This window comes from Ylistrum balloti, unplaced genomic scaffold (assembly GCF_031769215.1).
Source record: "Ylistrum balloti isolate Yb309-2 unplaced genomic scaffold, AGI_CSIRO_Ybal_v1 Utg371196, whole genome shotgun sequence".
Classification (NCBI taxonomy): Eukaryota; Metazoa; Mollusca; class Bivalvia; order Pectinida; family Pectinidae; genus Ylistrum; species Ylistrum balloti.
The window spans coordinates 1,265,930-1,282,355 of NW_026782651.1; the positions used below are offsets into that span (position 1 = coordinate 1,265,930).

Genomic DNA, 16,426 nt, shown 5'->3' on the forward strand with positions numbered 1-16,426 from the left:
TGCTTATTTGTTGGTGACATTCCGTACCGCTACATCAAAAGAAGAGTAAAAATGTTAAATAAAGAAAATTTGAAAGAAATAATACTACTGTGGTTTGATTTATATCGTACATCAACGGAGGAACACGAAATTAGTTTGAATCTGTTTTCAATACCAGAAATATACCTTGTTTTCTTTTGTAATAAGATCGTGATGGTATGGAACTTCACTTGACCTTCAGCAGTGTTTCAAAGGACTCAGCATTGATCTTGACAATTTGTGTGCGTGGCCAACTATTGTAATTCATAAAGTGAATTATAGTTACATACATAGGATCTAAAATCTAGATGTTTTGAACCAATGGACAACTGAATTTTTCTGGTAGCGAATTGTAAGACCTATTGGGAGAATAGGCCACGTACTTTACTATAGCTAGATACATCAATGACGTCGTCAAAACCACCCCGTCAGTCGAATTACGTACTTTACTATAGCTAAAAACATCAATGACCTCGTCTAAACCAACCCGCCAGTCGCATTACGTACTTTACTATAGCTAAAAATATTAATGACGTCGCCAAAACCAACCTGCCTATAGCTAAAAAATTACACAGGATACTTTATATAGCAGAAAAAGTACTTTACTATAGCTAAAAACATCAAATGGCAGTCGAATTACGTACTTTACTATAGCTAAAAACATCAATGGCGTCGTCAAAACCAACCTGCCAGTCAAATTACACAGGATCTATTGCAGAAAAAGATACAGAAATGGCAGGGACATAGATGATCTACGTCCCTGGAAATGGTAAGTAAGCAAAAAGTGATCACATCACGCACTCCAGCAAATTCCAAGATGGAGGAACTTCCTTTGAAATCTCCCTCCCCCGTATCCCGATATCATCACACAATGTACATGAAATTTGAAAGTTCCTCTCAATTGCGATAATAGTTTTCAACTGACAATTTCATGACGGTCGTCATTTAGTCATTTTCTTTATCAGCCCCAAAATCTTATGGGAGTTAAAGAAATCTCCGTTTGAAATTAGAGAACGATCCATTCGGTACTCCACAGTCCGGAGACGTATATATCACGTCTATATACGTCTCTGCTCAGTCTGATGATCGCAAATCATGATAACATTCTTTCAATGCGGCAATCCACAATGACCGTCTTTCAGCCATTTTGTTTTTCTGACCATTCCCACAATCACAGAACCGACATATAAAATTTGAGGAAGATCCATCCATTTTCTCTCGAGAAATAGCGATAATAATCTTTCATTGTCAAAAGTTGGTCGGCCGTCAGCCATTTCTCTTACTGATCAGTCCCAAAATTAATGGAACACAACTAGGGATCAGGGTTGCAGGAAACCTGTATATGAAAAAGAAAAGATCCGTTAAGTACTTCTCAGGAATAATAAAAAATAACCATTCAATCAAGTGATGTCGAATCATAGATGACAGTCCAGCAGCTATTTCATGTTAACGGACGGCGGCAATTTGAACATTCATCAAGTTCATGTGATGCTGGATGGACCAGAAATGTTGATAAACGTAAAGTAGGAGAAAAGTTCTTAGACTGAATAATTATAGGTTGTATGTCCTACTTATTTTAGGCGAAGTATTCCAAATACACGGGAACCTGCAATTATTGAAATTACGACCTAAATAGACCTTATTAACATCTAAGAAAAGTTAATCACAGTCAGGACGAGTGACTCCCCTTGGACAACAAGATGACAAATGAAATAAGAAAAAAAATCTGTCAAAGGTGATACATACACGAAAAGGGATATTCAATTCTAAAAGAATAATCACTGGACAAAATTTAAACATTTTTTATTTTAAGAAACTGACAAAAATCTATAGGGCCTTCAGAAACTCCGATTTTGACCACAAATCAATATATTAAGATCAATATTTGTTTTTTGTTCTAAAACTAATGTTTCTTTTACGACACTGAACTTTCTCCTACAGACTGTATCAACGTCCCTGGTATCAATAGTGAAAGACATATTACTTTACTATATATAGTTGGCAAATTTACGGAACTATGTGAGTACAAGTATATTTACAACTTTATATAAATTCTCTTATGTCATTATATCTGTCTAGTTTTACAGTCACCTGAAACTTTATACAAGACTCGCGGCAAGATTCATAAAAAATGACTATAGATCAAGGGAGGAGGGATGTGTCACTCGGATGCTGGAGGACCTGAAGCTTCTATCACCTTCAGACAAGGCGCGCGCAACAGAGTGATCTTCATGTATAAAGTAGTGGAGGGGTTACTACCATCTATACCCCCAGAAAATCACCTTACAAAACAAAGGCCGAGGAGAAATGTTAGAGCTAAAAAATTTGACAGCTACATCTCAGCAAACATGGTAGAAAAAAAGGATCAACAACAACTCAAAACCCTACACAGTACCAACACACAACTGTGAACAGTACAGGGACTCTTTCTTCGTGAGAACAGTCATCGATTGGAACCACCTGGATGACAAAATAGTATGTGCCCCAACATTGGAGGCATTCAAGGGCGCCGTCGGGCATCCTTAACTCTCTCATCCGTTGTATTAAAACCGGAAACGGGATCTACAACGTACCGATACAGATACAGATACTTCTCGTCCCTTCGTCCTTAATATAATGATATTGCATAAGACAGTCTTACAAATACTTTAGTACAAATAGTATACGCAAATATTTATCGCATCATTCCACGCCCCATTCCTATACTAGTATTGCTTTTCTATCAAAAACGTCATGAAACACGATATATTCCAGCTTGGTAGCGATTGTTTCTCGATTCATCTTTGGCTTTTGGCAACTTGACAATGACAAAAAAAAAAATAAATAAAAACGATGCAAAAGTGACAGAATTATCGCCCTTGCGTCAAGATGGCCGCTTAATCCACGAAAGGTTGGAACACACCAGTAGATTACAGCCTTGTCAACAACCGCCATCGTGGCAGCAATAAGGTAGTTTATGAATATGAGACATACAGTGTAATTTGCACTCCGACAGATCATTGTATGTCAGCTTAGTATTGGCATGTACATGGTCGAAAGTCGTTTTACCCACAGACATGTGCAGTAATATAAACGTAATATGTACGAACTACAGAATATTTCTGAAGCCAATAAGAGATAACCTGCTTAGAATGTGGGGGCATGTTTCGGACTGTTTGCATTTCTGAAATGATCGTCACTTGTGATTTTCACTTTTACGCGAATTCATCTGTAATGACGAAAGGTCATGGCCAATAGAGTACAAAATATACAAAAAAAAAAAAACAACCTGAACCTGATAATAACTTTATTGGACGTGCAAGACATATCTAAGTCCGTTGAAGGAGCAACGCAAATTTAACTTGCGAATAAAAATGGTCACAGGTGTGAGATATGTCAAAATGACAACTTATCTGAAACACTGATAGCCCTAGAAATATATTTTATCGGTAGCTTTCCATTGAAAAAGTCCTACAAAGTTTGTGAATATAATTCCTTTGACACTTTTTCAATGGTCACAGGGGTCAACTATATGTATGAGAAAATCTTCCTACAACTTTTTCTGCAGAATCAAAATGTTGATGTTGGACAAAAAGCTTCATTGAAAGGAATTAAACAAAGTTTGTGAATAAAAATTATTCTGACCTTCTTTCAAAGTTCCAGGAGGTCAGAGAAGTTATCTTTAGGTCAAGGAAATGTATGTTTTCAAAGATAGCTTGCTATGTCAGGTTAGCATGAATTAGAAGTAGACACACAAAATGGCATTTGGTGTGTAGAATAAAACTTTTTATAACAACCAGTAGAAGATAAGAGTATAAAGTTTTGATGACTTCACGGTGTACGTAGTGTCCGAGATAGTAAGAAATTAACCAACTTTCCGGCTGTACTCTAATCCTATTTACAGTTAGGCAGAAAGTAGTGTGATGAGATGGTAAACAGATTATAGACCAAAAAAATACACAGGATAATAATGTAATGTAGTCAGTATCTATGCTAGTTATAAAATCACAGATACCATAAGGACCCCATAACACAGAGGATTTACATACAAGACATCACCTTCGATGAGGAAAAAAAATTGTAGGGTAAAAACTTCCACAAACAAGCCGGAATACATTAAGGGCAGGAAAAGTGAGATGGAACACAAGCACTCGTTTTTACAGACATACCAGTCTAGTTACACTAATGCTTCTCCAGCAAAAAGCCGTGTAAAGAAAATCTTTCTGTCAGTTTTGCTCTCAGGAAAATTATCTTGAGCAAAACAACCTTGCTATAGTCAAAAACATAATTGACTGATCTTCACAGCCATACAATGAAAAATGATGTATAATACACTAGGATATATAGATACAAAAGGATAAACTCTTATAGAATAACTTTATCATACGATAAGGCGGTGTAGGGGGGAGGAGTGGGTTTATTGTAGGACAATAAAATCAAGTTGTTTTGTGATTTGCTTGTAATGTGATGTGAGAAGTGAGAAGACTCATGCAGTGGACCTGTTACAGGATAAATACCATAGCAGACATAGATAACTAATATTTTCTAAAACAGATGCTGCAGATTTGGTTCCGGACCGATCAAGCCTGTACATGTCACAATTTGTAACATTAATTGATTCCCTGCAGGAGAAGATTAGCGGTTGAAGATCTTGGACGTGGGAAGGTACACTGATTATCATTATAAGATTCTCTTTGTAGTAGTTAACTTGATGTGTATCATTTGGTAAATTTCAAATTAAGTTGAGCTGGATTTGAAGTTGAGAACTTTGAAGTGACTTATTCTTTTAACCTAATTATTATTTTGATATTAACCTTGATTTGTGATTTTTATTTTCTTTTCTTGTTAGAGAAGAAGACATTCAGCCTATTTTTAACAATTGCGAGAAGCAAGATTCATACAAATCGTATTGTCGCCATTTGAACAGAACCTTCTACACATCATTTATGAGAAAGAAGATTCCATTTCAACAGAACTATGAACCAAAGCTCAATCAGACTTTGGAAACAGCAGAAGTTTGTTTCAGTTTTCAATCGAAGGGTGACAACTCATACTTTGAAACGAAGGGAGATAACTACTGATGTCAGGAAAATCCAATATCCTTTCCCTAATAGTGTGACAGATGTAATTGACATGAGATCAGAAGAGTTGTATAAAAAGAACCATATTCCTGGGGCTATCAATATTCCTTTGGTCAGCATTGTCTTAGGAAAGAAGCACAACACCAAATGGAAAAAAAGTGATTATTTTGCAAAAAAAGACATGGTCAAGAAATGCACAAACCTTTCATTGAGTGAATATTTCATTAGAAAGAAGTCTCCAAATTTCCATCCTCTTGTTTACTGTGAGGCAGGAGGTTTGGTATCCAATATGGCAGTTCATATTGCAACAGAGGCTGGATTAGATGCTTTGTATGTGTTGGAGAAGGGCTATCTCTTATATATGAAACAGGTAGTCGAGGATCTCAACAGGCTACCACTGCAGTTCACTTTCAAAGTTATTTCAGGTAATTGATAAACACTTTTCACAAACATATGCATGTATGCCAAGAAGGTTTCTAGAGTATGTTACATTTACTTTATGGATAAAGATAAAACATGAGAAAGGGTTGTGTCACATGTGCACACAAGTGACATCTCTGCAACCTCTACTTAAAATTACAAAAACGACAAAATACAGGTTTCCAGAGCACACATCTCAGTCACGCTTCATATATATATTGACCAGACTTGACCATAAATTTACACATACAAATATAAAAAAGAAAACGAAGCATATTACCAATTTTCTGAGCACATGTTGGTCCACATATATGTTGGCTATTTTCCTGCACATATATGGACATCAAACTTGGGAAATATTTGAAAATATGAGAATGCAAAATGGTATGTTCTGAAGTGGGGTGCACTGTAACCATTTCTTGACCTTTGACTTTCAAAAACATGTATGGACCTTAAATTTAGGAAATGTATATAACATGAGAATGTAGTGAGTCACATACCAAAATGAGGTCATTGCAACTGCTACTTGACCTTTGACCTTTACCATAAGTAAGTGATGACATTTTTTTCCCCAAGAATTTATATATTTTTTATTGGAAATAGATCAAACTTGGTTAAAATTGTTAATGTAGAATGACATTTGAATTTTATGTGCAAATTGATCCTGGCTGACTCCCAGTGGCTGATGGGTGTGGTCAAAAATGGTAATATTGACTAATTTAAAATATTGTCTTTTCAATACCGAAATATGGAAGAATCCAATACTCCTCATGGATGTAAAGGTGTTAAAGTGCCTTTTTCTGACTGACCACATGGAACTGATTGGCATGGTCAAAAAGGATCGAACTGACTAAAATTTCAAAACTCTTTTCAATATCCAGATATTGTAGAATCAAAGGGAAACTTTGAAATGATTGTCTATTATACACATTCATTCCAAATGTTTCATTTTGTGAGATCACTGGGGTGATTGTTAAGGCCCCTGGGCCTCTTGTTACATTTCAGAGTGGTTTTTCCCCCTCAAAAAAATTAAAAAATTGGATGTCAGGAATCTGAGATACATCTGTTGATTTTTTATTGATGTTGAATACACAGATTCATCCTTTATAACAATGTTTATTTTTGTCAATACTTTTGTTTATTATCCCTGACAGGTTTCACAGGAACAGGAAAGACATTTCTACTGAACAAACTCTCCGAGGATGGCCATCAAGTTCTCCACCTTGAATGCCTTGCCAAACACAAAGGTTCTATGTTAGGTCTATGGTATGGAGAAACTCAGCCACACAAAGACCACTGGCTAGCCCTATTAAGAAATGCTCTAGCCAGTTTTGACCCTTCAAAGCCAGTATGGGTTGAATCAGAAAGTCAGCGTATTGGAGCATTGTATATTCCTCCAGTTTTGTTCAAACAAATGTGCAAAGGAGACAGATTTAAGATTGTCCTTCCAACAGAAGAAAGGATTAAATGTTCGCTAAGGGATTATCCATATTGGTTGGAAGATAAAGAAACTTTGATACATATTGTACGGAAATTAGAAATATATCGGGGCAAGGAAAAGGTGAATAATTGGATTACATTGATCAAGAGTGAAAGATGGGAGGAGTTTGTTCATCTGTTGCTGGTAGAACATTATGATCCTACCTATAAAATATCTCAACAGAAAAATAAACGGACAAGCAATGAGGTGGAAGTTTTTATGGAAAATCAATCTGATGAAGTAGTGAAATCAACTCTGGACTTTTTAACAAGATCACAAGCCTATTTACAGACTACTTGATACTCCAAACATTTGATAAAAACAGATTTCATTGTGTTTGTCATCAAACTGAACTTGATTGTGTGCATGATATGTAAAGAGTACAAAACTTAGTTGTATGTTTCACAATAAAAAAAAAATCATTTATCACTTGAATCCAGTTATGTTTTTGTTGAGGATGAGAAAAAATACTTCAAATGAACCTGTTTTCTATATAACTGGGGTCCAGCTTGATAGATTTATCTTAGCTATTCTATATTCTCTAATTCTGAGTATGCATGTCCAATATTATGTACCATACAGGTAAAAAATGAGTATAAAAACATTCTATCTGCAATTTTATCAACATTTTGTTGAAAATGATGGTTTAGTATCTTCAATTCAAATTGAAATCTTAGAACTACATGCACGTACACTTCATCTTAATAATTCTCTTAATATGTACTTCGATTAATGGTCTTCTGTTTAGTACATATTTTTCTTCGGTTATCAATTTATTTATGTTTTTTGTTGGTATAAGCCACTTTCAAACACCTGTTGTTCTCTTCTAGATACAGTAGTAGAATAAGTATAACAGTTATGTTCAAATAACAAACACAGCTGATAAATTACTACATCTTCTCACTATTTCTACAGCACAAATTTTTATGGAGTTGTTGAACGATCATCAGGTGCACTAATGCTTGACAACACCTTCAAATCTCAGTCATGATGGCCTTTATGTTAAGCGATATCAAAACAATAATTTACCATGTAGTATTACAGAGGAGCAACATCAACCCTTCAAATACAGTGGAGTTCAAACTTAGGCAATTTGCGAGAATCATTGTGAAAGAGAGCATGATCAGAGACTTCACTTTCTCCTCAGTGAATATCACTTTTCTTCTGGGTGGAAAGATTCTTTTATGAACCTGAATTAAAGTCAATAATAGTATAAAACCTATTCCAAGCAATCAAGTTGGTATGTGTTGGTTGATATTATACCTTATATGTATAAGTCCTTACTCTCATGCTTGATGACCTCATCTTCTAAATTTGATTTGATTATACAGCTAAATTCATATTAATAATTGCAATTAGAAGAGAGAGGCTTGTGGCACAGAAGGTGTAACGTGTAACTGTAGTAAATGTGATTATGGCTTCGTGGAACAAAATATGTTGAATTAGATAGATACAAGTCACTGGCCAGAGTTCATGTATCTTTAGTCCTATGAAATACTTTTAGTACAGGACTCAGGCTCTCTTGTTGTTTGAGCACTGTTTGTTTATACACATGTATATCTGATTTTTACTCTCCATATACTTGTGACATCACAGATAGCATTATATTTTTGACCACTATGATATGGTGTATGTCATTAGAAGTTAAGTAATATTTCGTGTTTGAAACTTTTCAGGGTAGTCATCCAGAATGACATTACATCACCACCAAGTATGGAAAAGACTGATGTGTCCTTGTCTGACCTCATCACATTGGCTCACAACCAACTCCATCCGTTTGAAATCTTCCAGAATAATTAGAACCACTGACCCATTTTACCGCGATGGTATTTCCAGGGTTATTGATGTGAGAAGTCCAGAAGAGTACAAAACTGATCATATTCCTGGAGCCATCAACCTTCCAATCCTCTCGCTGGAGCAGTTCCAAATTGTCGGAAAACTGCACTGGGAGGCACATGAAGCTCAGCAGTCAGATGAGACAGTTCGACTTAAGGCAAAACTGTTTGGTGCTAAGTTTTCTCTACAAAATATTATTAATATCCTAGATTCACACTTCATGGATAAACCACAGAGTTACACCCCCTTCATCTACTGTAAACGTGGGGGACTAAGGTCAAGGTCATTAGCCACTGTTCTTGAAGAGATAGGATACCCAGTGGTCCTGTTAGAAGGTGGCTACAAGGCTTATCGTCGAAGAGTTATTAGTGACCTGAATGAGATGCCGCTGAAATTCAGATTCAATGTTGTAACTGGTAGGTATATATGTATATTTGGTGAATATTACTGTAAATGTAACTTGTTATCTCGCAGAAACTATCTGAAAGAACAGGATGTTTTGAGGTTACCTGAGACAAAGTCTCGTAGTGACCTATTGTGATCGCCATTTGTCTAGTATCGCGTGTCCGTGAAGTTTTTACATTGTTTTATTTCTCAAAAACCTGAGAACCAAACTTCAATGAAATTTTGCAGAAAACCTTACCTTGCCAAAGATGAACTAAAATAGTGAATTACATGGTCCCTTCCCTCCAAGGGCCTGAAAGGCAGGGACGAAAGTGGTCAAATTGACTTAAATTTCAAAAATCTTCTTCTCAGTACCCAAACATAGTAGAATAAAATACTAGTCACGAATGGAAGGGTATTAAGGTGACTTTTCTGGCTAACTCCCTGGGGCTGATGGGCATGACCAAAAAGGGTCATATTGAATGAAATTTCAAAAACATTCTGAATACTTAAACATTGTAGAATCAGACACTCTTTTCTTGGATTGATGGGTCTGAAAGTTAATTTCTGTCCTTGTACATATAGCATTTCTCATTTTATCTTCTCTATACTACACTTTCATTCCTATTGTTTTTGAGTTCACTCAGGTGAGTGTTTAGGCCCCTTAGCCTCTTGTTCCTTCCTCTATAAAAGCCAGAGAGTCATTGGTAATGATGATGATTGTATAATTTGTATAATGGGTTTTGTAAAAACAATGATATAGCATAGAGAAAAGGTAATGATTAGAGAGATGCCTCCCACAATGTTTTGTCTTAAAGTCCCCTTGGAACTAGCATATTCTATTGATTAAAGACTTGCAGGGAAACCACAGTAAAAAGTTCTGTCAAAATCTTGTTTTCCACAGGCAGCAACAAGTCTGGGAAATCCTTGATAATGAGGAAGCTCATTGATAGAGGGCACCAGGTCCTCAACTTCGACAAAATGATTCACTATGAAGACCTCTTCCTTAGCGGTGACATGATACACATGAAAGGTCGCAGTCGGTACATGGAAACCAAACTGAGAGACAAACTTGTTACATTTGATCCAAGTCGCCCAGTCTGGGTTAAGCATCAATTTTGGCAGAGTGATCTGATGAAAAGGATCGCATCAACGTACCATCTTCCCACTCCATCGGTGATCTATAAACAGATGCTGAAAGGAAAAATATTTGAGGTAAAGGTACCAAATGACGAAAAAGTGGAAAGGCTGGTCAGACAAGGGTACCTGGATTGGATGAAAGATGATATAGATACTGTGCAATTGTTCTTGGATACTCATGCTCAGAATATGTATGATTTCCGCACGATAAATGTTATGCAGGCTTACGTTCGGAGTAACAAGTTGAGAGAGCTGTTAGGATGTATATTGACTGAGGAGCACAAACATTATAAGATCATGCGTAAAAGATGGCGCAAGCGATATGCCAATACTCCAGATCTTCTCAAACAGGAATTTTTCGTCTTAGATAGTCTCACAAACGATAAAATTGATGAAATTGTGGACAAATTTGAAAGTATGGCTGAGAGTATATAGTTTTTTAAGGTTTATCAGAGGTTTTGTACAACATAAGTATGTTTTATGAAATAAATCATTTCTGATGATAAAACTTTGGAATGGTTTCTTTTGGAGAAACGGTCACTGCTGGCCAAAAATTTCAGACAAAAACACATTATCTTGAAATAGGAGCATGAACCTATTTTCTCATTTAGTTATAAATCTATAGGTTGGAAACATGTAGATCTATGTAATACAGAATCCATTGTTACATCCTTTGTAATTTAAAGCATTTTGTTTACAAATCGCCACATGTGACCAATCTTAGTGTACAGACACATATATAGATTATATATATATATGGAAATCTCTTCTTTTCTTGGCAATGAATCGTCTAAAATCTCCTCTTGTCAGAAAGGAAATTTTATTTTCATTATTTCTGTATAACACTCAGTTTTTTTTCGATCATTTTGCAAAAGAAGAAAAAATAATATACAGACTGTCCTCTGGTAAATCTTGCATGCTGTTACATGGGGGACCTAGCCGGTCAGATCCTGTCATGTATACACCTGTATACAGGTAATTATTGTTACCTGTGGCAATAGATATATAGATAAATTACTGAAGATCAAGGTAATCCTATACCTGTATACAGGTAATAATTGTTACCTGTGGCAATAGATATATATAGATCAAAATTACTGTATACAGGTAATAATTGTTACCTGTGGCAATAGATATATAGATAAATTACTGAAGATCAAGGTAATCCTATACCTGTATACAGGTAATTATTGTTACCTGTGGCAATAGATATATAGATAAATTACTGAAGATCAAGGTAATCCTATTATAATTTTTTGTAATGTTAAATAAAAGCAAATACCAACCACACTCTGATGTTGAATTAAAAGACTTTAGGAAGAGATATGCCAACATGGTATATAGTGAATTTTTAATATTTCAAGCGGTGTTTCTACCTACAACTACCTAAAAAATGTCTATAAAATCCATTCTATGAAAAAAGACATCCACAACCCGGGACACTAAATCCTTGACCATTTGATCACAAAGCAGATAGTTTTACTTCAGATATCTCAAGCATTATATTATAAATAAACAACTTAGTGTCGTCAACCTTTTATACACAAAGATACACATACTGTAAAGTGAATACACAGTGTACATAGATTATAACTTACTGTATCTTAGGATGTGACAGTGTATATCTGTGTACCCCTACTACAATATATACAGAGATATCTCTGTACCTCTACTACAATATATACAGAGATGTCTGTGTACCCCTACTACAATAGATACAGAGATGTCTGTGTACCCCTACTACAATAGATACAGAGATATCTGTGTACCCCTACTACAATAGATACAGAGATATCTGTGTACCCCTACTAAAATAGATACAGTGATATCTGTGTATCCCTACTACAATAGATACAGAGATATCTGTGTACCCCTACTAAAATAGATACAGAGATATCTGTGTACCCCTACTACAATAGATACAGAGATATCTGTGTATGCCTACTACAATAGGTACAGAGATATCTGTGTACCCCTACTAAAATAGATACAGAGATATCTGTGTACCCTTACTACAATAGATACAGAGATATCTGTGTACCCCTACTAAAATAAATACAGAGATATCTGTGTACCCCTACTACAATAGATACAGAGATATCTGTGTATGCCTACTACAATAGATACAGAGATATCTGTGTACCCCTACTACAATAGATACAGAGATATCTGTGTATGCCTACTACAATAGATACAGAGATATCTGTGTACCCCTACTACAATAGATACAGAGATATCTGTGTATGCCTACTACAATAGATACAGAGATATCTGTGTACCCCTACTACAATAGATACGATACAGAGATATCTGTGTACCCCTACTACAATAGATACAGAGATACAGTGTACTCGCATGTTTATACAGTGTACTGGTACTCACATGTTTGTACAGTGTTGGTACTCACATGTCTGTACAGTGTACTGGTACTCACATGTTTGTACAGTGTACTGGTACTCACATGTCTGTACAGTGTACTGGTACTCACATGTTTGTACAGTGTACCGGTACTCACATGTTTGTACAGTGTACTGGTACTCACATCTTTGTACCGTGTACTGGTACTCACATGGTTGTACAGTGTACTGGTACTCACATGGTTGTACAGTTTGCTGGTACTCACAAGACCGTACATTATCAGCAATTTTGTTTTAATATACAAATCACTTTCATCTGGAACATTAATGTCAAAAGTTTGATATAAGGAAGCGTCAACAATAAAACACTCTAAGTATGTTATAGAATATTGATCAGCAGTTAAGACATTAGATATTAAGATCAAATAAAGAACGTTATGGAATATATGGATTACCATATCATATATACCGAGTGTGTGATTTTTGAAACAAGTCTAAATTTTGAAGATTTAGTGAGCCTTTATCAAACCAAAATAAAAAATTGAGAAGTTTCATCCGTCACATATGAACAGAAACAAATTTCAGATCCTTTTTACTGCAGTTTAGATATCACAGGAAATACGATTTACTGTGCCAATCTTGAAGACAGCTTCACTCCATATCGATGGTCTACTACGTAATTTCAGAATGTCATTGATGATCCTTTTCTGACATTACAATAAATCATATTTGTTAAATACACAAAAATGTTAAACTAGGATGTCACTATCCTCGATACTCTAGGGGTTACAATCACTCTCTGCACACCTGGAACTTGTAATGGCAAAACTGAAGCTTCCATGTATGACATCTTGTGGGCAAAACGAAAAGACCAGTTTTAACCTTTGATGTACATCAAACGAAAGTCAAGGTCGCATAATGGTCTATTGTAATGGTTTGAAGTTGGATGTCACTTCTTCTTTAAAAGAAGTGTATCAGCCTGTGATTGGTCAGTTTTTAGCTCCAGGAAACAGTTTTTGCTCAAGGAACCATTTTAAAATGCTTCACTTGTGCCTTCAATTTTGCCATGACATGTTTTAGGAATGCAGAGAGCAAAAATGATTGTAACCCTTGGAGTATTAAAGACATGATATCCACTTAACAACATACCAATCACGTGATTGGAGCGAATTTTTTATTACGCCTAGTGTGTTGATGTGTCAAGTAATATACAGCAAATGTTCTCCTATTATAGAGATTCCTGCTAAGAATTGGGTTTCGATGCTGATTTCATCTTGCACGAAAACATACTGTAAAATGGATTTATTTTGCCATGAGCAAATTTCACCATTTGGTGTTGAAAACCAAAATATCTTATTTTAGCCATGTCATGGTCAGTGACGAGAAGAAACTAAAATACAACCATCTTTCAATTAAGATTTACTTGTTTGATATTGTCATGTAAATCTTATGGCAGTTAAAATTGAATACTGACAAAAACACATTATGCAGTAATTAGGAGCGCTTTTGCAAACATTCTACATTGTGTGTGAGCTTGTAAATGATGTATGTTTTTATTGATTTTTTTCTACATAATTTCTTTTTCACCAAGTGCGCTTCATACCCTGCAATCACTGTTCCCTACTAACAACAGGTTTTACCAATGACCTTGACCTCTGACCTCGAGTGTGAAAAATAACATTTTTGTGTGTGTGTGCTTTTCCATGTTCTTTCAGTCGTGGGCCAAAGATGAACAGATGAATTAATGCAGAAATTCAACTTCAAATACACAGGAACTTACCAATGGAAAAAAGATAAAGCTGCACTTTAATGGATCCCGTTGAATGTGGCGATATTATGTCAGAGCAAGACCTGTGTCATCTGCTGCCAATACTAACACAATGACTAGGATTTAGTGCTAGAACTTAAATAACTTTTACAACACAAAAGTGGGAAATAAAAGATAAATCTACACAAGAGGATGCAACCCAGCAGTAGAAATGTTAAACTGAACAAATTTATTACTAACAATATCATTAACTTCAAACTCTAAATTTAGGACCTTAAAGTAAATTGTACTGATCTGTTGTCCTGTCTGACAACAGAATTTAGTGACCTTGGGTCTTTAGAGTCATAACTTCGGTATACTTTCAATTAATCTTTTTTATGTTTTTTTTTCTAAACTTGGAGTATCAGTTACATGGTCTTTTTATAGCACTTTTCTACTTTTCCATATTCATCTCCAATGAAATCAAATCTATTGGATATATGTATTCTGGTATAAGTTTTGTAAATATCTTGTATAAAAATGGCAAGAAGTGCCATTACAATGCATGTGTGCATGATAATCTTCTCACTGTGTATTGATTCTTCTGTTGCGGTATACACGGGGAAATTTTCACTGCATATAAGCTTTCACCCATTTATCATTTTATGATAAAGGCAGGATTAGGTGTGAGGTTGCATTTCAGCTGTATCATTTTATGTTTATTTCAGGCAGAAATAAATAGATATTTTTTATGCTTGGGGAAAAATCCTGGTCGAATATTTCCCTGTTTGAATACTTAATAGGGTACTGTAAGACAGTAGCTCAGAGCTGTTGAATTGATCTGTCTACTCATGAGATCCATTTTAATCCAGTATGTTATGTAGTCCAATAATGAGTTAACAAGTGTCATGTATTATTACTATGATTTTATTTTGTATAACAGAGTACGATAACATTCTAATTATAGCATTACAATATGAAGGAGGGACGGGATTACTTATTTTTTTTAATTGGATTTTGATGCCTTAATTGTATTTTTATATTAAAAATTGATAACAAATTTTGAAATGTTTTCAAATATCTTGAAAATATCGTGAAACACTTAAACTTCTCCATACAGTTGTATGCTTCCATCCAAGCAAGCAATTGATATAACTGACAGACTGTTTTGCAGTTGATATAAAGTAAGTGAAAATTTTTGTTTTCCTAAAATCATATTTCATGTGTAACCAATGTACTGTGATAATAAAAATGTAGGGGATTTTTTGCTTCAGTGTAATCTTGTACATTTCACTTAATTGTCAGAATTGGCTTCGTCATATTCTAAAATTTGATACTGTGCTCATATATAAAAAAAAGTATAGACCAGTTTATTTTCTTTCACATTGTATGGGCGTATACAGTAATTTCCAAATTAAAATGTTACTTAGATATTGGTTTTCAGAACAAAACCACAGTTATGGCCCTTAGCTGACTAATTGTAATATTGCCTGCAAAACATCTCATGTCACCCAAATTGCCAAATCACAAAGTTCCTCATCAGGTGCAAATTGTTACACATGTCTATCTACATCCATATTGATAATTTTTTAGCCAAATTGTTTTGGGGACAATGATCTTTAAAGTTTGACATCTTAAAGCAACGGTCCCAGGTATATGTCTTGTCTGTACATGACATCCATTGGTCAGGTTACTGCTGTTTGTAATCAGTGCCATGACTAATTTTGATATTATTGTACACTTCTAACGACTCTGTGTTATTTTCATGCATTCATTACTTTCTCTAGCTTTATTCATCTGTATAAAAGCTGTTGATTTTGTTTTTATCAGTTGATTAAGTCACTGCAGTTTCAGAAGCATTTCTTGTACATCTTTGGTACAACCGTAAGATATTTTTCACAAGTACTTATAAAATTTGATTATACTTGAGGAAAAAAATGAGAAGAAATGAATTTAGCAATCTTTTCAAAGTGTCACACAGTAT

General features: G+C 35.1%; 2 protein-coding genes across 2 annotated transcripts; both read left to right on the forward strand.

Annotated features, from left to right (window-relative positions):
• Nucleotides 1-2,889: 2,889 nt before the first annotated feature.
• LOC132561364 (tRNA 2-selenouridine synthase-like) lies at nt 2,890-10,846 on the forward strand. Its single transcript, XM_060226089.1, has 3 exons — nt 2,890-2,967; nt 8,655-9,230; nt 10,103-10,846. The coding sequence occupies exons 2-3, from the start codon at nt 8,669-8,671 to the stop codon at nt 10,771-10,773; spliced, it is 1,233 nt and encodes a 410-aa protein (XP_060082072.1). The 5' UTR covers nt 2,890-2,967; nt 8,655-8,668; the 3' UTR covers nt 10,774-10,846.
• On the forward strand, nt 4,559-7,351 carry LOC132561374 (tRNA 2-selenouridine synthase-like). Its single transcript, XM_060226100.1, has 3 exons — nt 4,559-4,662; nt 4,847-5,503; nt 6,653-7,351. The coding sequence occupies exons 2-3, from the start codon at nt 4,975-4,977 to the stop codon at nt 7,276-7,278; spliced, it is 1,155 nt and encodes a 384-aa protein (XP_060082083.1). The 5' UTR covers nt 4,559-4,662; nt 4,847-4,974; the 3' UTR covers nt 7,279-7,351.
• Nucleotides 10,847-16,426: the final 5,580 nt, after the last annotated feature.

Bases quoted from the DNA above. Each gene is read 5' to 3' on its own strand.
- LOC132561374 (XM_060226100.1), top strand. From the start codon at position 4,975: ATGAACCAAAGCTCAATCAGACTTTGGAAACAGCAGAAGTTTGTTTCA. The intron at 5,504-6,652 runs GTAATTGATAAA...TATCCCTGACAG, and splicing joins CACTTTCAAAGTTATTTCAG to GTTTCACAGGAACAGGAAAG.
- LOC132561364 (XM_060226089.1), top strand. From the start codon at position 8,669: ATGACATTACATCACCACCAAGTATGGAAAAGACTGATGTGTCCTTGT. The intron at 9,231-10,102 runs GTAGGTATATAT...TGTTTTCCACAG, and splicing joins CAGATTCAATGTTGTAACTG to GCAGCAACAAGTCTGGGAAA.